At 38.4% G+C, this 27,960-nt stretch overlaps 1 protein-coding gene and 1 long non-coding RNA gene across 4 annotated transcripts; one reads left to right on the forward strand and one right to left on the reverse strand.

Annotated features, from left to right (window-relative positions):
• Positions 1-1,066: 1,066 nt before the first annotated feature.
• Positions 1,067-9,833, forward strand: LOC148733643 (uncharacterized). The gene is made up of 4 exons (XR_015999840.1): positions 1,067-1,849; positions 6,782-6,973; positions 8,355-8,475; positions 9,700-9,833. It is a non-coding gene; the product is annotated as an uncharacterized LOC148733643 (long non-coding RNA).
• On the reverse strand, positions 7,952-27,802 carry LOC111325375 (uncharacterized). Of its 3 annotated transcripts, none has more exons than XM_088756451.1 (6): positions 27,552-27,802; positions 21,050-21,175; positions 20,590-20,693; positions 17,614-17,742; positions 16,312-16,455; positions 7,952-9,171 (listed from the first exon to the last, which is right to left on the reverse strand). In XM_088756451.1, the coding sequence occupies exons 1-5, from the start codon at positions 27,686-27,688 to the stop codon at positions 16,337-16,339; spliced, it is 615 nt and encodes a 204-aa protein (XP_088612577.1). In that variant the 5' UTR covers positions 27,689-27,802; the 3' UTR covers positions 7,952-9,171; positions 16,312-16,336. The 3 variants fall into 3 exon arrangements, with proteins under 3 accessions (XP_088612577.1, XP_022784924.1, XP_022784923.1); XM_022929189.2 differs by lacking the exon at positions 7,952-9,171 and adding an exon at positions 9,178-9,826; XM_022929188.2 differs by lacking the exon at positions 7,952-9,171 and adding an exon at positions 14,411-15,500 and having other exon boundaries at positions 27,552-27,800.
• Between the last annotated feature and the right edge of the window lie 158 nt (positions 27,803-27,960).

Below are 27,960 nucleotides of genomic sequence, written 5' to 3' on the forward strand. Positions count from 1 at the left end.
GACAGTGCAAAATATGCACTTCCGAGCCCGGAATTTGTCTACCTTATAGGTCATTGGACTTCCTTTTCCTTACATCTAGTTCTTGAAGTGTTTAATTCAGCACTGATCACAAAAGTACATCGTCAAAATCTGTTTCAAAAGATCTAGAGTCTAAGCCAGTGATATAAAGAGAGGTATTAGTCAGCGTTTTCTTTGTTTTGACTTCTGTCAATTTGATGCCAAAAGCATATCAGTAAAAGGGTTCGTAACAAATGCTTCTCCACTCACGTCTCTACCAACTAAAAAGACGCTGATCAATATCAGCGAGCCCACAATATGCCATAAATATTGGTCTGAGGATCTTTAGTGCAACAGCTATCACTTTAACATCTCGATGTGTATGTCCTCTATAACAACAATGTACTAGCGCAGTTGAACGATTGCATTGAAGGCTTATTACAATTATAGGGCCAAATGTTATTACATTTGCGACTTCAACAGATTTTTCTCCTTTTGTGATTTCTCGCTTATAGGCACTAGCACATTATGTTTCTGGTAGTTCTTGCCAAGACAGTACGAAAGACAGCATAAAGTGATAACCATCTCACAATTATTTCTGGATTGCGCGTTATTTTAAGTAACAAAAGTTTTCTTTTCAGAAATATCTCAATTGGTTTGATCGATGCATCATAAAACTTCGATTTTTTTTCTATGAAGAGAGAACATTTTCTCGTTTAAATCAGCAAATTATGTAGATCCGAGGATATAATAATCTTTTCAGTTCTTGCCGTGACACCACAGAAGACGATAAACTTCACAAAAGAATTTTACAGTGGATCAACTGACGCGTAATTCAAGACAAAACTTTTCCTACGGAAATATCTCAATAGATGTGATCTGCACAATATGCGGAATTTTAGCACTTTCAAAAGAGAGCATTTTACTATATATCGTTTCTGGCATCAAACAATGTGCTTATCCAGTCGATCTAGAATTCGCTGGTTTACATTGGCTTATTATCAAATGTGATATCCCTCTTACTCAATTTATCCTTCATTTCTCTCCGGGAGTATTCCATGGTTTCCAAGAAAGTTACAAAAACCTAACTGCGTCTCGGGTTTGCATAATTTTCTAGAATTCTCCTAGCCCTCTCGTATTTAGATGAGGTTCTGTAAACACTAAAAAAGTCCAGGGCCGGGTGCTTGAATTGTTTCTTTTTTTTTTTTTGAGACCTCTAAGTGGGCACTTTTTTGAGACAGAGTGCCTCTCAAGGACAGGGCGCTTCTTTCTTTATTTTTTGTTAAAAAACAGAAGAACGTGCGAACAAAGCTTTGATGTTCATTTGAAAAGGATCAAGAGGACTGGAAAACGAACTTGCTGCCCTTAGATCCTTTCTGACTGGAAAGTCCAGCTAAGTAATTAAGTAATTGCCACAAAATTTTAAGGCAGGATCGGTCCTGAGGAGGAAATGTGCACTTACGTAGACTGAACAGGAGCGCTTATTGGAATGAGACAGCTTAATCAATGAGGGCGCTTGTTAGGATCGGGGCGCTTATCAACAAATTCGAGGAGGGGGATTATTAGAGAGAGGGCGCTTGTTGGAACAAGGATGCTAAATCCAATAATAACGGAAAGCCTAAATCAAACGCTTGAAGTCTTTGTGTTGAGCGTATCATGTTTAATCTGAATATAAGACGACAGGCTGTAGCCCGCGGCGCTTGTGAGTCCATATCAAAGGACTCACAATTTTCACTCTGTATTTGTGATTATCATTTTTAGCTTTATATATTGTATGGTGACTCTTTTTCTTTGCTTGAAACAGAATGTTTGCTGCTTCCTTTTGACCGCAGCCAATTATATTCACGACCAGGTAACAAGGAAATATTAATTTTTATTGCTCTAAAATATTGGTAAGAAATATTTTATCTTCGACACTCTTTTCAGGTGATCTCTCTTTATTGAGCAGACTCTTAACTTACTTACAACCGTATGATGCACGATCCTCGCAGTAGATAGCGCTATTTAAGCAATAGCGAAATTCAGACCTGAAAAAAATCAGGCCTGTACGGGACTCGAACCACTGACCTCTGCGATACTAGTGCAGCGCTCTAACCAATTGAGCTAACAAGCCAACTGAGAGCAGGCCGTTAAGTTGATTCGTAATGAACCCGTGAAAGTGATAAATGAGATGGAATAAATATATGAAAATCATATATTTTGAACTGCGGTATTTGATACGTATGATGCACGATCCTCGCAGTAGATAGCGCTATTTAAGCAATAGCGAAATTCAGACCTGAAAAAAATCAGGCCTGTACGGGACTCGAACCACTGACCTCTGCGATACTAGTGCAGCGCTCTAACCAATTGAGCTAACAAGCCAACTGAGAGCAGGCCGTTAAGTTGATTCGTAATGAACCCGTGAAAGTGATAAATGAGATGGAATAAATATATGAAAATCATATATTTTGAACTGCGGTATTTGATACGTATGATGCACGATCCTGATTTTTTTCAGGTCTGAATTTCGCTATTGCTTAAATAGCGCTATCTACTGCGAGGATCGTGCATCATACGTATCAAATACCACAGTTCAAAATATATGATTTTCATATATTTATTCCATCTTACTTACAACCGCTAACTTCGATCTCAAAGTTCAACGCAACTCAATCTTCTCTGGAACAATTGTTCTCACCCATGCCATTCTAATCTCACTTGATGATATCTTGCATCAAAAAAACTTCTTTACCTTTAGCAATTTTTTTTTCTTTGCAAAGTGACCTTATTCTCTGATTTTCGGACAGTCCGAGTTACGATCTGACAAACCTCAATTGAACTTAGAGATGGTGAAACTGAAAGGAACATATATTTTTCGAATCAAAACTGAACTCTGAAGAGAAAAGATTCTGAATGAATTATAAAAATTTGGAGAGGAAGGGACGAACAATATGAGTAGCCCTTTTTATAAACCAAGAGGCTAAGTGAGCTAGAACGAAAGCGCTATAAAAAAATTTCAAGCTGGAGATAAAAAAGTATCAATTGTTTACTCTTGTAGCCACCTGAGAAAAATGTTAAACTGCACTGACAATAAAATTTTCCCATAGTGACAGAAGATATCAACTGATATGAAAAGTAAAATGTAAATAGAGAACTGTCAGGGAAGATAAAATAGTTTTTTTCCAATATGCTTAGAAAATCACGATATACGTGTTCACAGTTTTCATCCCAACACCGTGAGTTATTAGTATATTATACGCACACACTTCCGTCGCCATTAATTTCCCGCACAGCTACAAAACTAATTAACAAAGAAAAATGTCAATAATTGCGGCAAGTAACTGAATCATTCCCTTTACTTTCCCTCGCGGAGAGGTTTTTCACAGACTGTAAGAGACTTGTGACGGGTTATGTGGCAATTTACATCATTCCACTTGCCCAACTGGTATTTACCTTCAACTTGACAAAGATAATAGTATTCTGCAAGAAGCGTGCAAACAACATCTAATGGCGGCCTCGTTTGGTATCTTGAGGGAAGTCTCTGAGGCAGCATGGTCTAGGACAAAATCATTACAAAGGCAATTGAGCTCCGAACGCGAAAAACTTCTCGAGAACTGCGATGAATGTACAGCAAAAACAGTTTGGAGAGGAACTCGAAGACAAATGAACCGATTAGAATTTGACTTGTTGCGTATTGCCCGTCGCAAATTTACAGTGGCGACACCTTACAATCCAGTGCAACAAGCAATATGCCACATCCCTCGACACGAAGAATCGAGTACTAAAGGACGGCGTTTTACCAGAAATGGCCCACTTAGAACTGCATCACACTCTGATCATCAAGCCAGTTCACCGCAAGAAAACGTTGAGAAAATTCCAGATCTACACCCTATTAATTTAACATCTTGTGATCTCTCTGATGCAGAATGTTCCCTTTTGATGAAAGGACCAGCATTTTGCCCGACGTCGAAGGATGTCAACTGACAGAAAACCATTGATGACCTCGATAAATTAATCTTGACAGATTAGTCAAGAGGTTGTCACTTGGGTTGCCAATTTGGAACCAAAACCGGGGGTGGCTTTTGGCAATGTGAAGACTCATAAAGAGGGCAACCCTCTCCGCTTAATTATATCTTGCTGTGGAATGGCAATCGAAAGACTTTCTGCTTTTGCTGAGTTTTATCTTAAGCCTCTTGCCCAAAATCTACCCTCGTTTGTTAAAGATACCACTGATCTTATCAACAAGATCCAAAAGTTTAATTCTGAGAAAGGTCTTTTACTACCCCGGTGTCTGTTGGTCTCCTGGGATGTCGTGGCTATCTTTCCCAATATTGATAATAACTTAGGCATTTTTCAGCTGTTAGCAAAGCTCTTGATTCTCGATCGATCAAATTTCCATCCACCGAATGCATTGTTGAGGCAATCGAAATTTGTCTCGAAGCCAATCATTGTCAATTTTCGGGGAAAAATTTTGTGCAAAAACATGGTACGGCTATGGGCCCCAAAAACGCATGCAGTTATGCCGGCTTGGCTATAGGATTAATCGATGAGAAAGCTAAATTTGGAGGTGGTGTGAAACCATTGTTATAGTGAAGATATAGGGATGACGTTTCGATGTTTGGACACATGGTTTGCCAAAGTTATCAGAGTTTACCGAGTACATCAATTCCCGCTATTCCACTATCAAATTTGGGCTAGTGTACTCTGAGCCCACCCTCAATTTCTTGGATCTCACACTGCACCTTCAAGACGGGTTCATAATTGCTGATATTTATGCTAAGCCTACAGTTCGCACCCGGTACACTATAAAAGGGCAATTCCCTACGGAGTTGCTTTACGCATTAGACGTAACTGTTCTACGGATGAGTTTCTTTACAAGAGATGTGTTGAATACAAAGGGTATCTTAAATCCCAGGGTTATAATGCAGATTTGGTAGACAATCAATTTGACAGAGCGCTGAAAATTGAAAGATCAGTACTCCTCAAGAAGAATGTCAAGTCCAACAAAAAAGTATTTCCGTTAGTCCTCGACTACAATCCTATCCTCCCTGATATTCAGAGGGTTATCCAAAAGCATGCTCATCTCTTAAAATCGTCACCTGAGTTATCGGAAATTTTTCCATCAAAATCGATTTTTCCAGCATATCGCCGTACCAAAAACCTTAAAGACATTTTGGCGCCTTCTAGATTTTGTGTGGGTGGGAAAGTTAGTCAGGCAGAGAAGGAAACGGGAGGGTGTTTTAAATGCTCTTCTAGATGCGACCTTTGCAAGAATTTTTTCATTCAAGATTCCAGATTTAAGAGTTTTTCCACAGGCCGAACCTATAAGATTTGCCAAAACTTGTCTTGCTCTTCCAGAAATGTTGTTTACTTGGCCTCGAGCAAGAAATGCAATTTACAATAGGTGGGTTCTACTTCCATTGAATTCAAGGTGCGTTTTCGTGATCACAAGTCATCTATGCGAACAAAAAAAAAACCTGCGAGCTTGCAGTCCACTTCAATTGTACCAAACACGAAATTTCTGAAATTAATATTGTTATGGAGAAAATTACCAGCCAAGGGGACGCAGCTTATATTGATAGATTATTACTTACGAGAGAGGCCTACTGGACCGCAAAACTTTGTACACTTAGTCCCCACGGACTTAACAAAAGATGCGAATTCAGATCCAAAAATCGCGTCCGCTATAATACGTCATTAGGGCATCATTTACACAATGTAATTGTGTAAATTAATGTAATGTGATGTAAATTAATGTAAATTAATGTCTCAATGTAATGTGAGGCGTGAGTAGTCCAGTGGTCAGTGCGCTGGACTCTAGGTCAGATGGCCCGGGTTCAAGTCCTGGCTGGGGCTTGACGTTGTGTCCTTAAGCAAGACGCTTCACTCACATTGCTTCGTCTTCTCGGATAGGACGTAAAGCCGGAGGTCCCGTCTCCTGCACCTATCAATTAGTTAATTTCGGCAAGGGACGTTAAAGAACCCACATCACGAGATTACTGTGATGTGGTCTGGCCTGTTTACTGGGAAGGGGGGGAGGGGGCATATGTAAAAATTTCTCCTTTATTAATTGTAAACTGCCGCCGGCAGTCTGGAAAAGTCCCCCGGACAGTGTTGTAAAGCGCATTAGAGCATTTACATGGAAATGCGCTATAGAAATTGAAATTGATCTATACTACTAATTGAGTTCTTCGCAACCAATCGTGGTTATTTCGCCCCTTGCACATTCTTGCCTTCTACTCATTATTGTACCCTATTATTTAGGTCTGGAATCCATTACGCAATACTATTTATATTTCTTACGTTTAGTATAAATTCGGGTCATTCTGTAAATCTACTAGGGCTTTTAGTTTTTAATTTTTATGTAAATACGTTCTATATACCATAACGGCTAAGCCAATAAAAACTCTTGAATTGCATTATCCAATGATCCAGGTAATAAAGTCCGAAGCCTCGCCCGCCGTTAAGTAATGAAGATGACTTAACAATTCATGAGTCACCTATGTTTTTCTCTATTTAACAAACGCGATTACTGGATATTGCAGAGTGTTGATTTGTGCAGCCCCTGAATGGTATATGAGCGATATGCCACGCTTGAGCCGTAGTAACATGTTTGGTGGCTGAAATTCAGAGAGCACTCATATTTTTGAGCCGCTATAGCTCTATGTAATTCAATTAACCGTTTACGCCCAAATTTAGACTTAATTTTGGGTATTTAAATTATAAACTGGCGCTTTAGAGAGTGATAAACCAAACTAATCAATTCCAAAAACTGCTTACCACTACTTTTGCTTTCCCCTAGTAAAACATTGCGATACATTGACCACACGCTCGAATCAAACTATCTCAGTGCCTTGCTTTACGTCCTTCGGCTGAACCTGCTATTTCGGATGTCGTTGTGGATTTTTCTTGGAGGGAGATGGACAAGCTAATTTCATCCTCAATTCCAAGGGTGACGATGTTTCGTGGAACATTGGGAAGTTTTCTTGTAAAAGTAAGTTTTATCGGAAGACATAAATAACCTACAATAGGACCAGCTGTATTAAGTTCATGAAATAACTTCAACACTCACATACACGTAAAAAGCTGACACCGGGTTCTAAGGATTCATGGCTCCCGAGAGAAAATTCATATAGTATTTCCAATTACCAGTTCAATTGCTGGCCTTATTGTGGTACAATATACGCCCCTCATATTTGTGCACGATCCTCGCGGTAAAGAGCACTACTTAAGAAATAGTGAAAATCAGACCTGAAAAAAAATTCAGACCTGTACGGGATTCGAACCACTGACCTCTCCGATATATTAGGTGCAGCGCTCAACCAATTGAGCTAACAAGCCAGCTGGGAGCAGGTCATCATATTTGTCCGACATAAACCCGTAAGATGATAAATCAAACACAACGATTATATGAAATTCATGTATCTGAAGTGCGGCTATAGAAACGTATTTGTGCACGATCCTCGCAGTAAAGAGCACTATTTAAGCAATAGTGAAAATCAAACCTGAAAACATTTCAGGCCTGTACTGGATTCGATCATAACTCGATCACATACTGAGGAACCGTGCTAAGTAATTTACACTAATATAACTTAGTTCCGTATGAGCACGATCCTCGCAGTAGATAGCGCTATTTATGCAATAGCGAAAATCAGACCTGAAAAAAAAAAATCAGGCCTGTACGGGACTCGAACCACTGACCTCTGCGATACTAGTGCAGCGCTCCACCAATTGAGCTAACAAGCCAACTGGGAGCAGGCCGTTAAGTTGATTCGTAATAAACCCGTGAAAGTGATAAATGAGATACAATGAATATATGAAATTCATATATTTTGAACTGCGGTATTAGATACGTATGATGCACGATCCTCGCAGTAGATAGCGCTATTTATGCAATAGCGAAAATCAGACCTGAAAAAAATAAGGCCTGTACGGGACTGCGATACTTTACGAATCAACTTAGCAGCCTGCTCCCAGTTGGCTTGTTAGCTCAATTGGTAGAGCGCTGCACTAGTATCGCAGAGGTCAGTGGTTCGAGTCCTGTACAGGCCTGATTTTTTTCAGGTCTGATTTTCGCTATTGCATAAATAGCGCTGTCTACTGCGAGGATCGTGCATCATACGTATCTAATACCGCAGTTCAAAATATACGAACTTCATATATTTATTGTATCTCATAACTTAGTTCATAAAGCAAGATCTGCATTCAATAGAAAGTTGATTATTTAGTACATCGCATGCAGAAAAAGTGAAAAAGAAAAAAAATGACTTACAGCCAGGCAAACATAAGAAAAAAAAATCCGTAAAGCACAAGAAACCAAATAAATCATACGCAGTTTTTTATTGAAAGGTGAAGTAATTTCTTTGTTGCCATAGAGATCAAGACGTGCAAGCCAAATCCATGCAGACATGGAGGAAAATGTTTAGCGCTGAGAGGAAAGCAATATACCTGTAACTGTGAAAGTACTTGTTACAAAGGAAGTCACTGTGAGACTGGGTATGTCGTGAAGCCTATCTTTCTTAAACTACTCAGCAATAAAAAGATCTGGGAGGCTTTTCCTTCCAGCACGACCATTGAGACGCCTCATGAAGGGTATGGCTACTCGGGTTACATCATTTTTCGCCAATCTTCCCAACGCCTGCAATGGCTGCTGGTCAGCAATTCTCGAGTTCATAAAGGTGTTAATGGCGGAGTTGATAAGGTGGTGAGGGTAGTCCAAACGTGAGAATAATTTCTTCAAGCGCTCACACTCCTCAGAAAAATAAAGCCTTGAAGAGGACAAACGGTACGCGCGATCGAGCATAGTTGTTAATAAGTTCCGTTTGTACCGGTTGTCGACGTAACTCTGGTAGTGGACAAGTAAACTAGTATTAGTAGGCTTGATATAAACTTTCGTCTCAATTTGGGGTGCACGGCTTAGGAGCTGGGTGCCAAGAAAGGGGAGCATGCCATCATTTTCGATTTCCATTGTAAAGCTGACAGAGGGATGGGCGCGGTTCACGGTGTGTAGGAAATCCGTAGCTGTAGTAATGTTGGGCATTATAGTGAGAGTGTCATCTACATATGTGCGATAATAATCCCTTCAAGGACCAAGACTCCGCTAACATTGTTCAGACACAGTTGAAAGACCTTAGCATTAAGCTCCAAACCCCAATCCAGCCCTTATTTATCAGTCGGAAAACTGGCAAAGACCTTAAAGAATGTGAAACCAAACCACAGCTGGTTAATCAACAGTGCGTAGTGTACCAATTTAAATGTAACCTGTGAGATAGAGGGAGCTATGTTGGTTACACACGTGGGCATTTATATGCCCGCGTGGATAGCCATAAGAGCACGTCATCTTCAGTACGCAAGCACTACGACAATGACCACGCAGGTGCTGTTCCTGAGGACCTTCTTAGTTGTTTCAAAGTTCTCAAGAAGTGCATGAACAAATTCGATTGTCTTGTCAACGAGATGCTTTACATCAAAAAATTAACACCGAGTTTGAACGTGCAAACGGATTCTATTCGTGCTAAAGTATTTGCGTAGCTACCTCCCGTATGCATATTTGTTGTAACTCTTGAACTCGCATTTGTTAATTTATTTTCATTTCATACCCTTGATAATGGCGTCATGAAGTCGCCGAAACGTCGGGATATTATATCGTTCGTTTTTACCTGTCTATGTATTACTAAATCTTTGTTAATACGAAAACTCTAAATTTCCTGTTTTACGCAGAGACTTGCAATCCGCCCTGGACCCAGCTGAAGAAGCGTTGCTACTTGGTAATAGAGGCTCAGGTCCAACGATGGAAGGATGTGCTGAGCCAGTGTCTGAAGTTCAATTCACTGATGGTGACCATTTCCTCGAAAGAAGAAAATGAATTTCTCCATCAACTTGTTCAGGTAAGTAGTGAAAAAAATTATGAAAATTTTAAGGGCGTATGTGAAATCGACACTAACTAAAGCATATATAAACAGTTAAAGTGCGTCACTGATATAATTGATCCTTTCCCGGTTGCAGATAAAATCCAGATAAGACTGGTCATTGAAACCCCAAGATGTAAATCATGTGTTTTAAATCTATTTTAATTACAATAAGGAAATTATTTTACCCACCATCTCGTCTCGAGATGAATTAAAAGAGCTTTTTAACTCAGTTCCACTAGAGCAAAATATGTATTAAGAGTAAATGCAAAATCAATGATCTCAAAAGATACAGAAAAATCCTGATTTTACCATTTCAGTTGGACAAAATTTTAAATACGACGTTTGTATTATAAGCAGTAGTAAATTTTATGATTCAAAGTAGGGAAAAACACAGCAGGTCCCTACTTCTTCAGTTTTAATTGTGCAGAATTCTTAACACTTTGTTTTTCCTTCTTTAACATGATGCCGAGTGGCATAAACGTAAATTTCAGGGTTTTTTTCTTAGGGAGAAGAGATGGACTCAAGCACAGATGTGGCTCGGCCTAACGAAGATGCACGCTATTAGTAGTTTTCTCTGGGTGGATATGACCACCTTAAAAAGATACACAAACTGGGTCCCTGGAGAACCAAATAACGCAGGAGGTCACGAGTTATGTTCTGAGATATTAGTCTCTGCTAAATACTGGTTGGGCAAGTGGAATGATGTAAATTGCAACGCAGCACGTGACAAGACTCTCACAGTCTGTGAGAAACCTTTACGAGAGGAAAACTAAAAGTAATGATCTAGTTACTTCCCGAAATTCTTTAGATATGGTTAGCTGATTAGTCCTCGAGCTGTGCTGTGCGTAAAACAAGAAATTGTCATTAAACGGGGAGATTCATTACATATTAATACCTCACTTCTCTTGGTGTTCGTAGAAAAACTAAGTTACTCAGTGTATTGAAAACAACTATTTGATCATATCCTACTTTTTTTACGCCTTCATCTTAATTTTCATTTGAATTGATGTTCTCTCTCGGTAGCAGACCTTGGTCTTAAACTTGAAATAAGTAGTAACATATACTTCATCGTTAATTCAGTATGGAACCTTGTTAACCGGCTTTCTTTTACGATACTCTTTGTTAATTTCCTTTTATTTTGGGTATTTTTTTTTTTTTTTTTTTACATTATACAATTACCTTAACGTGGGTTGACATTTGTAGCCGAACTTTTTTGAAATTGCTTTTCCTGTATTTCGATAATGGGTGTATTAGAGTCTATTGGAGAAATGTACTAAAAATCAAACTTTAAAGAAAAAACAGTTTAGCATTTTAATTCGAGATGACTTCACTGGTAAACGTTTTTAATTTTTATCTCCTATTTGAAATCTTTTTGTAAGTATTTTCGTTTTAAGAGCACTTAGCTTGTCAATATATGGAAAAGAAAAAGGCTGTGAAGAGTGTTAGTTCCGTCTTGTCCTACGTTTTGTTTATTCATAACTGATTAAATATCTTTAGCGTGACTTTGTTTCGTTCAGTTTTAACACCTCTAAGTTTATTACACTTTTGCCATAATTTAGCTCGGACTGTCCGAAAACCAGGGAAGAAGATCACTTTGTAGAAAGTAAAGGTTTGCGAAGGGAAAAAGGTTTTTTCTTATGCAAGATATTTCCTAGTGAGAATAGATGGGTGTTACGTAGCAAGGGAATATAAACTGTTTATATTCTCTTGTGCATAGCGAGTGAAGCACATACTAATTTGACAGCTTAGCTACTGTCATCTTGGCATAGGTGGGAACGGTTGTTCCAGAGAAGATTGGGTTTGAATTTGAAGTTAGTGGTTGTAAGTAAGTTAAAAGTTTTTTTCAATAAAGTGAGTATAACTAAAAGAGTGTTAAGAACAAGTATTCTTTCAGAAATATTGAAGCTTTGAAATAGTTACTCGCTACCTCTTTAAAAATAAAACTGGCTGGATGTCAACCGAGCCGCTTCGGTGTCTAGAAATTAAAATTATATATTATTTTTTGGGCGTTTGGGCGAAGCAGAGGGGAAGTGAAAAATGAAGATTACAACAACTTTGGTAAAAGCACATGTATACAGCAAAACAAAGATAATGACGTAACACTGACAGAAAGAAAAATACAGCTCCTGGTCACGAGTATCCATTGACATATAGTTAACCCAGAATATCTTTAATAACCTTTATTACCACAGCAACAGGATTGCGAAATATTCCCTTACCTCCCACTGGAGCTCCCAGTTGCGGCAGTTTTAGTCGCCACGGCAAGTGAAAAATATAGTTGACGACTAAAATCTCGGGGAAAGTCGCCAGTTGGCGACCAACAGATTTGAAATAAAAAATTCGTTAAATCTATAGATGTACAAACGCAGGTAAATCCTGTCTTTCTTCACTGAGGAGAAAAACTCCCACCCACCATTACAGAGAAAATTTTTCTTTTGATAAGCCTCAGTGACCGCCGAAGATTTGGCGCGTCGGTCAGCATATTTGCGGCAAAATCTTGGCGAAATCACACTCGAAAGAATATGCTATGAATTTATGACGAGAGTAACATTGAGTGGTAGGCGATGGGGTCACATTTCATGATCGTTAGCCTAACTTGTCGATCTGAAGCTAGTTTAAATAACAGACAGTTCAGACTGCCTACGGGTATTGTTCCCGCATCCCACATGTGAATTGGTACCCTGTTCCACAAGAGAAAGATGATTCAACAATATTGGGACTAATTGACACTCAAACAATAATTGAATGGTGACAAATAATCATATTTCAGTAATAATATTAATATTCATAGTAATAATGGATGTAGTAGTAATGACTTGCAGAGGCTAGCTCAAGAACTTCACTGTGCTCCTATCGGTTTATCCTCTAGGCTCCAATAATGTTTAAACCAGGCTTCTTTTAATTTCAATTTTATAGCTGTTAATCGTAAATAATTTTCATACTTAATTGCGATTCCATTATTTCAGACTTTGTTTTACACAACAAGGCATTCCGCGTTGTAGGATATTCCGCCATTCAAGCTTTCCATCATTCCATCGAATAGGGTCCCCCTGTTAATCTCAAGGTATTGCAAGCTTCGCAAATTTAGCGGTTCTCTTGAGCATTTGTAACTAGTTGAAATTATAAATTGCTCTCTTTTCGAATAACGTTGAACGACCGAAGATGTTCCGAAACAAACAAAGGCCAAGAGCGAGGATTATCAAATAAAACTCGGCAGACTTTGTTGTGGCCTAAGAGGTCATTCGTATTCTATTGTTACACTCGCTCAACAGGACAATATTATGGCTTCGTCTCCACAGGAGGCAGTAGCCATCTAAACGAGTTTATTTAACGTGAGTAGCATAGACTGTCTACGGGGAGTAGCTTCCTTATAAAGCAGTTTCAAGAGCTTTGCATGAAGTGTTGCTCAAATATGTAATGATATTCATGGGGTTCTATTGATGTTTTTCTTTTTAGGAATGGCCACTCAAAGTAAACAAAAAAGCGCTGCATAATCGATGATTCGTGATATGTTAAAAATACTTTTAAATAGAAAATGTTATTCTTACCCTTTAACCCTGAGGATTAATATTATAACTCCTCCTCAGAATATCCACACTTAATTATTACCCAAGGTCGCTGATTTTTACAAATTTTCGCGACTTGTTATGCGAAAATGTATGTAGACCTTTGGAAGAATTCTATGTGTTGACCGCTCTGCTTGAACAGTGAGGTATAAGGAGGGAAAGGGTACTTTAAGACGGAATAAGTTATTATTTGAAATTCAGTTGACCCCATAGGACTAGAACGTCTGCGTACGCTCTAATAAATTTGCGTTTCCGTTCAAGCCATTGCATATCAGAACAATTTTGCCCTCCATCACGACTCAAAACATGTTTGCAAGAACGCGAAAAGTCAAATCACAGAATTAATTGAGCTGTTGCCCAAAAGGATGGGTCTATTCTGTTATCCTTTCTATTACCGTTTCCAACATCAAACAATGTGCTTATCCAGTCGATTTGGATTAGAATTCGCAGGTTTACATTGGCCTTAGTATCATCAGATATGATACCCCTCTTATTCAATTAACCCTGTATTGCTATCCTGGAGTCATCTATGGTTTCCGAGAAAGTCATAACCCGACTGTGTTTTATGTTTGTAAAATTTTCTTGAATTCTCCCAGCCCTCCCGTGTTTGGGGGCCTAAAAGCACAAAGACAGTCTGGAGCGCTCATTTATTTTTGAGACCTCAAGGAAGGGCACTTTTTCGAGACTTATTTGTGTTGAGCTTGCCACGTTTACTCTGAATATAAGACGATAGGCTGTAGGCCACGACGTTCGGGAGTCCCTTTTATTATCACTCTATATTTGAGATGATCATTTCTATCGGTTACTTGAATCCGAATGTTTTGCTGCTTCCTTTCGACCGAAGAGCCTTGGTCGACATTGAAACGCAGCCAAGTATATTCACGACGAGGCAACAAGTAAATATTACTCTTTAAAGCTTCAAAATATTGGTTAAAAAGTATTTCATCTTCGACACTCTTTTGAGATGATCTCTCTTTATTGAGCAAACTCTTAACTTACTTACAACCCCCAACATAAATCTCAAAGTTTAACATAACTCAATCTTCTCTGGGAAAAACATTAATTCCCACCCATGCCGAGGCGACAATACTTCATTCGCAATGTAACACACATCCAATCTCACTAGAAAAGATCCTGCATCAAAAAACTCCTTTACCCTTCGCAAATTTTTTCGTTCACAAAGCGGTCCTCTTCTCTGAATTTCGGACAGTCCAAGTTACGATTTGGCAAACCTCAGCTAAACTTAGAGATGGTAAAACTTAAAGGAAAATATTCGCCGAACTAAAACTGAACTCTCAGGAGAAGTGATGGCTAAAGATTTTAAATGAATTATGAAAATGAATCAAAAATTTGGAGAAGGAGGGAAGAACACTAAGCTTCGTCCTTTTTTATAGATCGAGAAGTTAAGTGAACCTAAAAGGAAAACGCTTATAAAAGAATCCAAGTAAGGATGAAAAAAAATATATCAACTGTTTACTCGTGCAGCCACCTCGAGAAAAATGCTTAACTGCACTGACGATAAGCTTTTCTCATAGTGGCAAAATATATCAACTGATAAAAATGTCAAATGTAACGGATGATAAACTAGTTTTTTCCAATATGCCTAGAAAATGAAGGTGTATGTGTTAACAGTTTTCATCCCAGCGCCGTGAGTTATTAGTATATTATACGGACACACTTCCGCTGCAACTAATTTCCTGCACAGCTGCTACAGAACTAATTAAAAAAACCTAAATAGTTGTGGCAATTAACTAAATCATTTCTTTCACTTTCCCTCTGGGAGAGGTTTTTCGCGGACTGTGACAGACTTGTGACCGGTTATGTGGCAATTCACATCATTCCACTTGCCCAACTGGTATTTTTCAGATACCAATATCTCAGTACACAACTCTTGACCTCTTGCATTTTTCGGTTCTCCAGGGGTCCAGTTAGCGTACCCCTTTAAAGGACTCCCATCAACCCATAGAAAATTACCAACGCCGTGCACCTTCTTCGGCCCGAGCAACATCTGATCTCGGGTCCACTTCTTCTCTCTGAGATAAACCTGAAATTCGCATTTGCGCCATTCAGCGTCATGTTTATGAATGCCAAGCTCAGTCGTTGACACAGAGTTTTGGAATCTACTGCAGGAATCAATCGGAGGGCCCAGTTGTTAGGAGGCTGAGTAGCTCTAGCCCAGTGTTAAACTTTAACCCGGATTTCTTTATTGCTTTGTTGAAAGATCATTTTCGGATGACTTATTTATTCTTTTTAGAGTATCCAATCATCACATTGAAGACTTAAAATCCTGAATTTTTTTTGATAGCTGTCAGATCTGAAACCAGATTTCACACAAACCTTGGGTTTTTTAACCCAACTTTGAATAACCCAGCCCAGCAGCAGGTAATCATCCATGGATAGAATCATAATTTTCCTAATTTGACGGCCAAGCTTAATTATAATCTTTCATATAGCAAAAGATCGAGCTTTTTAAGCCTTTTTTTTTTCCAATGAAATAACATAAGTGAAGATCTTTCTCTTTAACCCCCTCTAAGGCTATGAATTGAGCTTGAGACACTGGCTCATCGCGTTCGCCCATCGATTAGCTCGTGCCTCTACTACCCAGTAGTAATACCCCTTCAGCTCGGTCCAGGGTACCGTTAGATAACAAGTTTCTGCGTCAAAACGGATATTAAGAGTTTTGCATTAACAACCATTCACTATGCAGGGGAGAGGAAATTTTAAATTCTCTATTAATGGGAAAAATAAGTTCACTCCATCAATCAAAACAGCTTTGAGAGTAAATTTCTACAGTTGACCCCGGCGTCTAATTTTACGGTTATTCTACTTCGTATTAATTAATCATTTTACCATACCTGTGCACATTGTACTACTCTACAGTCAATAACTCTTTCCCCACGTGCAATAATAACTTCCAACAGTGTTCCTGCATGATTTTCCACATGAATTTGGCCCAGAAGCACAGGTGCATTCAATCAACCTTTGGCACTCGTCTACATCTGTCGGGCGGCCAGAGGAGGACAAGTAGTTAGGTTAAGCCACAGCATTAAGGTGCACTTTAGTAATGGTAATATGAATGAGTAGGATAAATAAATAAATAAATAAATAAATAAATAAGTGGATGAGTAATATGAATGAGTAGGATAAATAAACAAATAAATAAATAAGTGGATGAGTAATATGAATGAGTAGGATAAATAAATAAATAAATAAATAAGTGGATGAGTAATATGAATGAGTAGGATAAATAGATAAATAAATAAATAAGTGGATGAGTAATATGAATGAGTAGGATAAATAAACAAATAAATAAATAAGTGGATGAGTAATATGAATGAGTAGGATAAATAAATAAATAAATAAGTGGATGAGTAATATGAATGAGTAGGATAAATAAATAAATAAATAAATAAATAAATAAGTGGATGAGTAATATGAATGAGTAGGATAAATAAATAAATAAATAAATAAATAAGTGGATGAGTAATATGAATGAGTAGGATAAATAAATAAGTAAAAGTGGATGAGTAATATGAATGAGTAGGATAAATAAATAAATACATAAATAAGTGGATGGGTACTATGAATGAGAAGGATAAATAAATAAATAAGTGGATGAGTAATATGAATGAGTAGGATAAATAACTGTTTATGTATGTTTATTTATCACCAATCAATTGTGTTAATCAAAAAATGGGTGGATGTAAGAGGGCGTACGCTTCTTATTTAGCTTTCTAGTCCAATTTGTTTAAAGTAGGCAACTCTCACTTTTAAAGAAGTTTTCTTTGTTTTGATTGGCTAGCTTAAGGCCATTATACTCATAATTTCAACACACCCCTCATTTGGAGTTAATTGGCAGTCAATTCTCGAGAGTCTCTCCTAAACAGATTTAATTCTCTGTTAGTGACGACTGATCCGCACACAGTTTACCCAAAAACCATGTAATCCCTCCTAACTCCTCTGCACCCTCTTCCCAGGTGTTTACTGATGACCAGTCCCTTAACCCACCGATTTGGCCCGGCCGACTTAAAGCAGCTAATTAAACCTCAAATGTGGGCTTTAAAGAGCCTCTTACTAACGGATATTTTGTTATTGACACAATTTGGTGGGGTAATCAGAAAGCCACAATTTAGTAATGACGGAAACTTGACTCTTACCAACGCACTTCTTACTATCGTATGGGCTTGTTTTGTACCAGCTGTTACAGGAGCAAAGTCTTGATGCTCCTCTCCTGTTAATGCATTGCTGCTGACAATCTCCGTTGTTTGAAGAGCGTTCGTTTACATCTGTCGAAAGAAGACGGACAGAATAGTTTATTACTGTCTCAGAAGATTGAGCTCGATCGGCCAGGGAAATAATAATTTCATTATTTTGAAGAAACACATACGCATTTGGACAGAAGACATGTTATTTGGCACGTTTATCGATTATCCTATGATTTCCAGAACATTCTTGAGTAGTCCTTTAGGAAAGTTCTAGTGGTTTCGACATGAGTACGTGACGTTTATTTCTAGAAACTCGAGTTGTTTACCGTAAATTCTGGAAAATTCTATGATGTAATGTTACTAAAAATAGTCGTGTTGTAAATCTGTAGAATCTTCTGGAAAGATTGTAAGGAACTATATAAGAAGGTGCATTAGGTCGTTGCGTTTAGAGGAAAAAGAAGAAAAAGAAGAGAAAAAGATAAAGGAAATAAAGGAGTTAGTGAAAACAATTCATTTCAAGGTTTATCACGAAACCAACATTTCTAACTTTAAAACCAAAATTTGCCATCTTTCTTATTCTATTTAAGAACATGTCGTTATCGACTTTCTAATCTTAGCAGTATGCCTATCCCCTCCCACTTACCTAGAATGTACCTAACAAATAAACAGGATAAAAGAAGACTAAATTATAGCTAGCTCCCTACTGTAGGTATCGAGCGCTGGGGAATTATGTCAACTATTTATGTGACATCTGTTGTTGAAAGTTGCTTGATTGTTTTTTAGAGTTATTAATGTATTGACTATGAATATATGAGATGCGGTTTAATAATGAATATATATATCTTATTAGACGTTTTGTTGTGTAGTATCGCTGAGTATTTTTACGAGTTTTGCCGTATTTTGACGAGCCCGTAGGGCGAGTCAAAATATAAATAACGAGTAAAACTACTCAGCGATAGTACACAACAAAACGTCTAATAAGTTATTTATTATCTAACACGCCAAACTGTTATTTCAGTGCGGACGAATTTCGCGGATATTTCTTTACGGGGAGTGCGTGACAGAAGTATACGAAGCAGAACGGGATTGGCGCGTTGTTCTGTTGCTGTTTCTATTTTCTTCATTAAATTAAGAAATTTTCTGGTCGTCAAGCTGTTTTTCTTCGTTCGATTCATCTAATGAGCTTGGATCTATATTTGCCAGCCATTCTGACTCTTCGTCGTCGAAAATATGATTGAAATTGTCCACCATTTTTTTTTTCGTAACTACAATCCAATTCTTCTCTTGCGCGATGCGAGAAAACCTGTTTAACCGGTACTCTACAATAGACGAGTACAAATACCGCGTGATATTTGTACTCGTCTATGGCGTTATTTGTACTCGTCTGGGTGTAGTTGGATAATAAGTGACTGATCTTCGCAGTAATGAATAGTAGTGAAAAAAGAGCCTGAAAAAAAAAAAAGAAAAAAAAAAAAACGAAAAAAGAAAAGGCAGGCAGGTATGGGAGTTGAACCCATAACCTCTGCGATGCTGGTGCATTGCTCTACCAACTGAGAACGCCAACAAAGAACGGGCCATTTTGCTGGTTCGTACTAAACCTGTATAAGGATGAATGGACGACAGTGAATAAATATACCTTATTACCCAAGCGCGAGGGCCGCACTGGGAGAATATCAGCCCGAGGTCTTGACAGTACGGACCGAGCTGCGCTCGGTCCGTACAAAAAAGAACGAGGGCCGATATTCTTCCAGTACGGTCCCGAGAAAGCTTGGTTAATAAGAGACAATTACAACAATTACAATTTATCACTTATAGAGCGCTATTTACAATGACAGATCAACAGCGCTTTACAATCAATCCTAACCCGCCCATCCCACCTCAGGGGAGGACATCCATCACACAGTAATCTCGTGCGTGGGAAATTAACGTCTCCTACCCCTAATCCTGTAGGAGACAGGACCTCCATTTATTCGTCCCTATCCGAGAAGACTAGAATATCTAACCATTTCTTGATGTTATAGAAAGGTAGCATATTCTCCTCAATTAAGACCTTGAGTCTTGGTCCGGCCGGGGCTCGAACCCTCGACCTCCCGCACAACAGTCCAGCGCTCTATCCATTGAGCTAACCGGGAGGCGGTTAGAGATTTATTATACGACTAAAGCTCAAAGGGACACAAGAGTGGTGTCATTCGGGACCATTCGGGACAGTGCCCGGTCCAATACTTAGAGAATATTGACCAAAAATAGAGCATTTTGATTGGTTGATTTTAGTTATTGGCCCTCTGACTGCCCGAGTCGTGTAATAAAATAGTCTATGTGAACTACAGATTAATAGATAGGCATGTGAGTGATCATCGCAGTAATAGACATTACTTATACTAAGCAACAGTGATAGCGTAGCCTGCAATTCTTTACTCCGGGCTGGACACTTTTGTGCGATCATCTTCAAGATCACTAGTAGACGGAGGGGCTGTATTGAAGTCACTTTGAAAAATTGAAAGCAAATTATGGCCAAGAACTGTCTCCAGGGGCAACCTTATTGTGATGGGAAAGAACGAAGCAATCTGCCCATCCACCACAACCCCCTGTGATCTGTTGTTAAGAAAATCTATATTCACGTTTATGACAAATGGATTCAGTGATCCAACGGTGGATCGTTTTCATGGAGTTGGTTGTCGACTACATTTTAACTTTCGCTCTGACGAAGGGCTAAATTATAAAGCTCGAAACGTCCGCTTTTTACGGTGGCCAATTCATATTATCGACTGAATCGATAAACTTAATTATCTTGTTATTAAGTAAACATATCCTCGTTACTCAGATTCATCTCACAAAACTGAGTACTTTTAGTTTCTCCTATTTCTTTTGAAATCACGAGTAAACTTATATCAGACTCAGCTTATAGGCTGAATCTTTCTTTCATCTAACCTATTGGGCATTCATTTCCTCTTCTTCTCCATCCATTGCAGCATCTGAAGTATGTATCAATTGTCCGACGGTAGATCGTTTTCAATTTGTAGCTGGTTACAGTTCTGAAAGATACAAAGCACTCACATAAACATCAAGAGTTTGTACTTGTAAATGAATTTTCGTGCCCTACACTAGATTCTATTCTCGTTCATCGTGGGTTACCCCTAGTATTTTCTCGGTTTCCGTAACATTTTGTCAACATATTCCCAGATATGGAGAGAGGGGCACTAATGCTTGAAAACATTGCTCCTAGTCAGGGCTTGAGCCGGGTAAGTGCCATAGCCATTAGACAAATGACGGACTAATCTCAATCACCAAACAGAAAGAATAGCTGAAAAAAGCAATAAAAAAGGCTGCTGAAAGGCCCTATCATGAAAGTTTAATTGTATCCTTGGGTAGGGCAGTGAAGATAACCAACCTAGACTTTCTGCAACGCCTCCAACCACAAAGTTTACTGCGTGAGTTGTAGATTTGATAACTGACAGTCGACACCAGGGTGGATGTTGCAACGGTCCTCCATTTCCACTCTTGGCAAACATTCGTACTGCAAAAAAAAATTTGTTCTAGAGCATAGGTATAAGGCTGTACAGTTGTCGGTGCGCTATTGGTTGGCATAGGGCGTTTCTCACCAGCTCTATTACTGACGAGTCATACTGAAATTTTTTATTCGCGTTCTACTCAGACATCACTGTTGTTTTCCAGGGTTGTTCTGCGAGCTAAATAATATATTTCAACAAACCCCGCGTGAGCTTTTCCACGCACTTTGGTGTTGGGTATACAGAGTAACGCATGAAGAAAATAACGTAACATCAAATAATAAAAAAATGTCAGCTAAGAAAAGAATTTAACATGCTTTATATAAGGTATATGAGGTGGGTTGTTGAAACAGACGAGAATTGTTAGTTTTAGTTTCATATGACGTTTCATTCCTGTAGAGATATTGTACATAATGTTTTGCGAAATTTCAACATGATGCTTAATTGTGCACCACAAGGTTTTTAGCAACAGCTGACAGATAGGCAGTCCGCAGAATGTTTAATTGTGCACCACGAGGTTTTTAGGGACAGCTGACAGATAGGCAGTCCTCAAAATGTATTGGAAAGTATCGCAAAAGCTTTCAGAGAGAACAACGCTTTCTTAGTTCTCTTCTACAAATCTCTGGCTAAGGATATGAAGATTATTTTTAATGATTATACAGGTAGTTTGATGAAAGATGAGAAGATGGATTTTGTAGCAAAACTGCAGAACTGTGTAAAATTATGCAAACGATAACTGCTGAATATCGCGATTGTCGCGAGATATCGGCAATATTTGAGCGATATTTCAGTTGCAACGATATATCGGCGATATATCGCAGATGTATCGTTTTAACATCAACAATATATTGTTCAGCTCCTCGAGAATTATCGTTTTCCTTGAGCAATATATCGCTTGAACTCAGCGATATATCGTTTGAGCTCAGGAAATTCCCCTCAAGTCGCCTTTGGTCAATGAGAAGGAAAACACAGAGTACTTGTGAAGATACTGACCTGAGTAAGAACTTGAAAAGAACTCAATAAGAACTTGACTTACAACAGGCGAGGAGAGAAGAGTGAGAGAAGAAAGGAAGAAGAAAGGAGGTTTAAAGCAATCTGAAGGTTTACAACCAGAACCAGAACCATCGTCATCATTCTCACTCACTCAAATTCTGTCAGTAACAAGTGCCTTTATATCATTGGCTGGAATGTACCATAAAAGGAAAGACTTGATGGCTCTCAATAATGAACCACAACCAAAACCGCAGGTTCAACCAACCAACAAACTCAAATTCCCGAAAAAGTAAAACTATTGGGTTGATTCTTTTTTTTTTTTCTGTTTACCAATTAAAATATCTGCTAATATGCTTGTGAAAACTTTGGCTGATTCAGGATTGGCTGCTGGAATCGGATGGTTTGCAAAGGAAGTTAACAAGGAACAAAGGACTTCTGATCCGAGTTAAAATCTCATGAACCATGTTAAGTTCACTGCATCAATCGCAACAAAAAGATATCTTGAACAACAAAAGATTTTACTAACCTAAAATGTTGACAGTTGTTAATGTTGCAAGTAGATTCAAGGCAACTAAGCCTCTCACCTCAAACAGTTTATCTGAGGCCTCAAGAGGTTTTCAGATACTCTATAAGCGAGGACCACTGAGTTGGCCAAATGTTCTCCAGGGTGATCCTAGGCGTGTATTCATGGGTTAAGAAACCAAAGAGATGGCAAAGCATGATGTTAGCATCCCAAGAGGGAATGTAATCGTTCATAGAGATCAGGGAATAGTTGAGCGATTCGATCGACCTATAAGTGAGCGCCTCCTCCCTTTCCATTAGAGTCAAGAGATGAACTTCAAAGAGAAAAGGTGATCGACAGAATTGGTGGGGAGGCTTCCAAAAGTTTTTCTAGCATTGAAAAGAGAAGTGACCAGGTTGATAGGAAAGAAACCTTTTGACGTAATCAAAGAGATTGCGATTGACGCAAAGAGTTCAATCACTTATTCTAGACCTATTGGCTTGAAAGAGAAGAGACTCGACTCTTCAAAAAATGTGAGATATCTCTATGCTGTTCGTGAGTTGGAAGGCGGGCAAAAGATCCAATCTTGTCTCTAAAGGTCTTCAATATCGAAAAAACCACTGGTGAATAATGGCGAGCCTGTTCTCTACAATCTAAAAGGCGGAATAGAGCTTCAGAGTAGAGCTTAAGATTGTTCCTCCTGAAAAGGAGCGGCCTCCTGAGGGAACTTGTTTATTTAGAAAGACTATTCGAAAAAATGAGTTTCTCAATAAATCTATGAAGTCCTTGTGAATCAGTTCAAGAAACCGTTAAAATAGAAACAATAAAAAGATCGTCAGTTTCGCCAATCCAGCTGAGAACGAAGATGCAGCAAACAAGGAGTATGTTGATAAAAAAGGAAAACAATCGATTTATGCTCTTTTTTGTCAAAAAGTGCAAACAGAAGTCTCTTTGTTGAGACATTCATTAAAGAAAAATCAACATGATAGTATCACACAGACCATGCACAACTCAAAAAGTGAAATATTTCATCAAAGAAAAAACTGAGGCCAAGAATATCTACTTCAACAACAATGGAACCTACTTTCTTGTTTTGACTTTTTTTTTGTTTTTTAAGAAAATAGACAATTTGATCGTTCTTTCAAATTTACTTCAATAACAGGAACAAAGTCCACCTAACTTACACGTTTTTTCTGTTGCCAAGATATGTAAAAGAAGTCTGCGTGGAACAACAATATATACAAGAAACTGTTTGGTTGGAGATGGAAGGTTTCCTGGCTTTTTTCTTCCTCTTGAAAAAAATTTAGGGAGTAAGCCCAGAAACGGTTGGGGGTGTTTTATTCATAACTGTTGGAGAAAACACAGAACCATTCACTGTTGGAACATGAAAGTAAATCAATGGAAGTAGCACCTTCAGCAGGATTCAAGACAAAAGCAATCCCTACAAATTGAGGAAAGTGGAAAATTGTCAGCTGCCACTAGAATTGAATATTAGGAGGTTCAATAAATACTTCTTTTCTAGTGCAGGGAATTTGTGGAATTTTTAAAATGAGCCAGAACTGTACTTGGAAAGCAAGGTTGTCTTCATGAGTTTCCTTTAAAAATCAAGGTCGTCTCAAGAATTACTAATTACCAATATTTGTCTATTTCTTACAATAATTCCTAATTACTAATATATAGAGAGCGGAGATTTTTTCAAGACCATATAAATTCGTCATCGGAGCATTTTCAACTGAAATAGTTTTATAATAGTACAAATGATAGCATGAATGTGGTATGATAGATGTCCATGGTTTCATCACAGAGTTCCAACGTTCAAATTTTGTTTCTCAACTGAAACAGCACCTAGCTAAACGAAATTTTGTAAACAGGGATGCTATCATCGAGATGTTCTTGGTCATGCTGTTCAAAAATGCATGTATACCTTTTTTTTTTCTCTTAGTAGCGGAATGGGTGTTTCGTCAGTATTTTCAAGGAATACAATTTTCTTTCTAAAAGAAATGCTCTTATGTTTTCCGTGACTGGTAATTTAAATTTCTGGGTTTGATGTCTTAACTAAGTTATTTCAGCTAACAATCATGGTCCGTATTGGAGTCAGGGTATTCCCGTCTCAACAACATTCATTAAGTCACACTCCAACGTTTATTACTCTGGCCAAAAAGGCCCAGAATCCGAGATGCGGTTTGGATTTTCTGCTGCAGGAAAATACACAATAGGTGTACGTGGCAGTTTTTAATTGGCGTAAAGCAATGTGGTGGACATAGCCTGGGAACGAGGTTGAGTTTTAGCATTGAGTGTTTTAGGCTTGAGGTGCTGGGCCGCGCATAAACGATTAACCAGGCTTGTTACAGTTTACACTTATCTTCCGAATGGACTTAAAGTATCAAATATTAATTTAAAGCACAATACTAATACTGTGAATCGCTTCAATTGTTTACGTACTGATGAAAAACAACAACCGTGGGAACAGTTAACGTTTACTGGCTGACTGATTAAACTCGATTAAACACGAATACATAAAATTAATATATCTGAACTGCGGTTATAGAAACGTATTTGTGCACGATCCTCGCAGTAAAGAGCACTATTAAGCAATAGTGAAAATCAGACCCGAAAAAATTCAGGCCTGTACGGGATTCGAACCACTGACCTCTGCGATACTAGTGCAGCGCTCTACCAATTGAGCTAACAAGCCAACTGGGAGCAGGTCATCAAATTAGTCCCGTCCTGAATTTTTTCAGGTCTGATTTTCACTATTGCTTAAATAGTGCTCTTTACTGCGAGGATCGCGCACAAATACGTTTCTATAACCGCAGTTTAGTTATATGAATTTCATATATTCGTTGTGTTTGATTTATCATCTTACGGGTTTATGTCGGACTAATTTGATGACCTGCTCCCAGTTGGCTTGGCTTGTTAACTCAATTGGTAGAGCGCTGCACTAGTATGGCAGAGGTCAGTGGTTCGACTCCCGTGCGGGCCTGAATTTTTGCAGGTCTGATTTTCACTATTGCTTAAATAGTGCTCTTTACTACGAGGATTGTGCACAAATACTTTTAAATTCGATTAATTAGTTAAATTATCCTGTGTAAAAATTGGCAATTGGATCGATTAGTAGATCACTTTAGCGAATTAAACAATCATGCTTTTCTGAAAAAAAAAAAAAGAAAACTTGTGGAAGTCACCGTCACATATCTTTAATTTTAATCAGTCAAAAAACTTGCGGTCTTTAAAATTCCTTCTGTGGTATAGCGTTCCGAAGCAGAAAACCTCAGAAGGTTGTTATCGAATGTAAGTGAGAGAAACCTTTCGAACAAAGATCATCGTGTTTAGATGCAAATATTTATTGAGCGACTGTGGGGAGCAACTAGACATGGGAATGGAAAATAGGGGAATTTGGCTTGTGCTGGCAGAGAAAGATTTGAATCGCAGCTTCAAAATTTGATGAATTCTGCAACCGGAAATTTGATAAACGCAGGTTTTGATTTAGAACTGGTTTTGTAGAACGCCTGAGGTATGCGTTTATTATTCTGCGCAGTTGGACGGTTACCATCATTCTGGATTTCTAAGTCACAAAGTGAGTTATTCCTTTTCTGTTGACTTTGCCGTGGTACTTAGGTTAGTCCCCGCATTCATTTAGCGATTTTAGTATTTCCAATTTGTCATGGCATCAACTTGGTCCAAAGTCTTAATCTCCATACCTCTGAGAAGCACTTAACAGCATTTTTTCTAAAAACAACAAGGCCTTCAATTCGTTCCCTCTGAACCGAAAATCCGGCCAGAATATAAGCTCCAAGCAGCCTCTTGTTAGTTTTTAAAAGAGCGTCCTAGACAATTAATCGTTGCGCGACCTCTTCTACTACTTATGTGTGCGGAAACTGTTTACATCTTTCAAAATAGCTAAGGTGCAGCTATTGGTATTTGAGTTGTTGTTCTGGTCCCTAACGACTTTGCCATGAACAAAAAACTTTTCGGGGAAGTATTAAACAGCTTGCAAACAACCAAGAAAGGTGAGAAAACGGGACAATCGACAACATGCAGAGTGTCCCGATATCTAGTTACTGATATCATTCTACAAAAAGAAGAAGGGCTAAAAGTGACTCATATTATACTCCACTTTGATTTTAAGCATTAAAAGAGTAATAAATAATATTCATCTGCTGTGGCTGAACTTGTGTCGGTCGTAGAATACTTAAAGGAGGCAAACAGAGTTATAATTGGTCAACAGTTTGTAGAGGCAACAACAAGTCAGTCACTGTGAAACATTTGTGGATAAACCGAAGAAGGCCGAAAAACCATACAGCGAACCAACGATAAAAGCAAGCAGCTACCATCGCACTGCTCCTTTGTTACGCTCGTAAAAATATGCGAGTATCACCCGATTCAGTAAAATTTCATCACTCACGTTCAACACAGCAACGCTCTTAACTGACGGGTGACGTGGGGAACGGTCAAGTTTAATTTAGAGAAAGATACATTTCTTAATAAATTGTAATTTTCTTCACACGATTTTTAAAAATTATGAAGTGACAATCTATGTGTACTACCTGAAGCCCTGACATACAGAATTAGGTGTAGTACGTTCGCCACTTAAGTTACAAATGAAGGATTGATTCTCGCGATTACTTATTAAGTCTGATAAAAATTTATAATCACTGTTATAATTATTCCGTGACACTGTTATATAATTATATAAGTACACTGTTATATAATTCCGTGTCATTGTTCTCTCCGCAAACAGATTTTGAAACAACTTTGTTAGGTTAGGAAAAAGAGCAGTAGATAGATGATAAAGGCAGGCAGCTGACAAACGTATTGCACCTTTGTTAGGCTCGTGAAAATAAATGAGTATCACCCGAGGGATAAAAAAGAAGTCTGACAAAACATACCCATATTTTGATAGCCCATTGCTATAAAGTGTTCCGCGCACCACGGAAAGGCAGAGCACAAGTATAAGAAACACTTCCAGACCCGTCTTTTTCACCTTGCTGTGCGTCATCTTGGTTAACCAGCACTCAAAGAGCATAAAGACGCCTGACGGAGGGTAGATGAAGTAAATTAAGTTACGCGTTTGTGAAGTTTCAAAGCTCTGCCAGCTTGGCACAATAATAGACTACGTGACTACTAAAATGGGAGATAACTGAGAGGTCAAAGTATCGAACTCAAGATACCATTTATCGACCAGCGGAAAGAATAGAAAAACCACGGGATCTTTCGATACAAAGGCGGTGTAACTTTACCTCCGAAATACTCTTTCATCGCCTTGTGAGCTTTGCATAGTAAAGTCCCATTAATTGC

Source organism: Stylophora pistillata, chromosome 4, assembly GCF_964205215.1.
Source record: "Stylophora pistillata chromosome 4, jaStyPist1.2, whole genome shotgun sequence".
NCBI classification, from domain to species: domain Eukaryota; kingdom Metazoa; phylum Cnidaria; class Anthozoa; order Scleractinia; family Pocilloporidae; genus Stylophora; species Stylophora pistillata.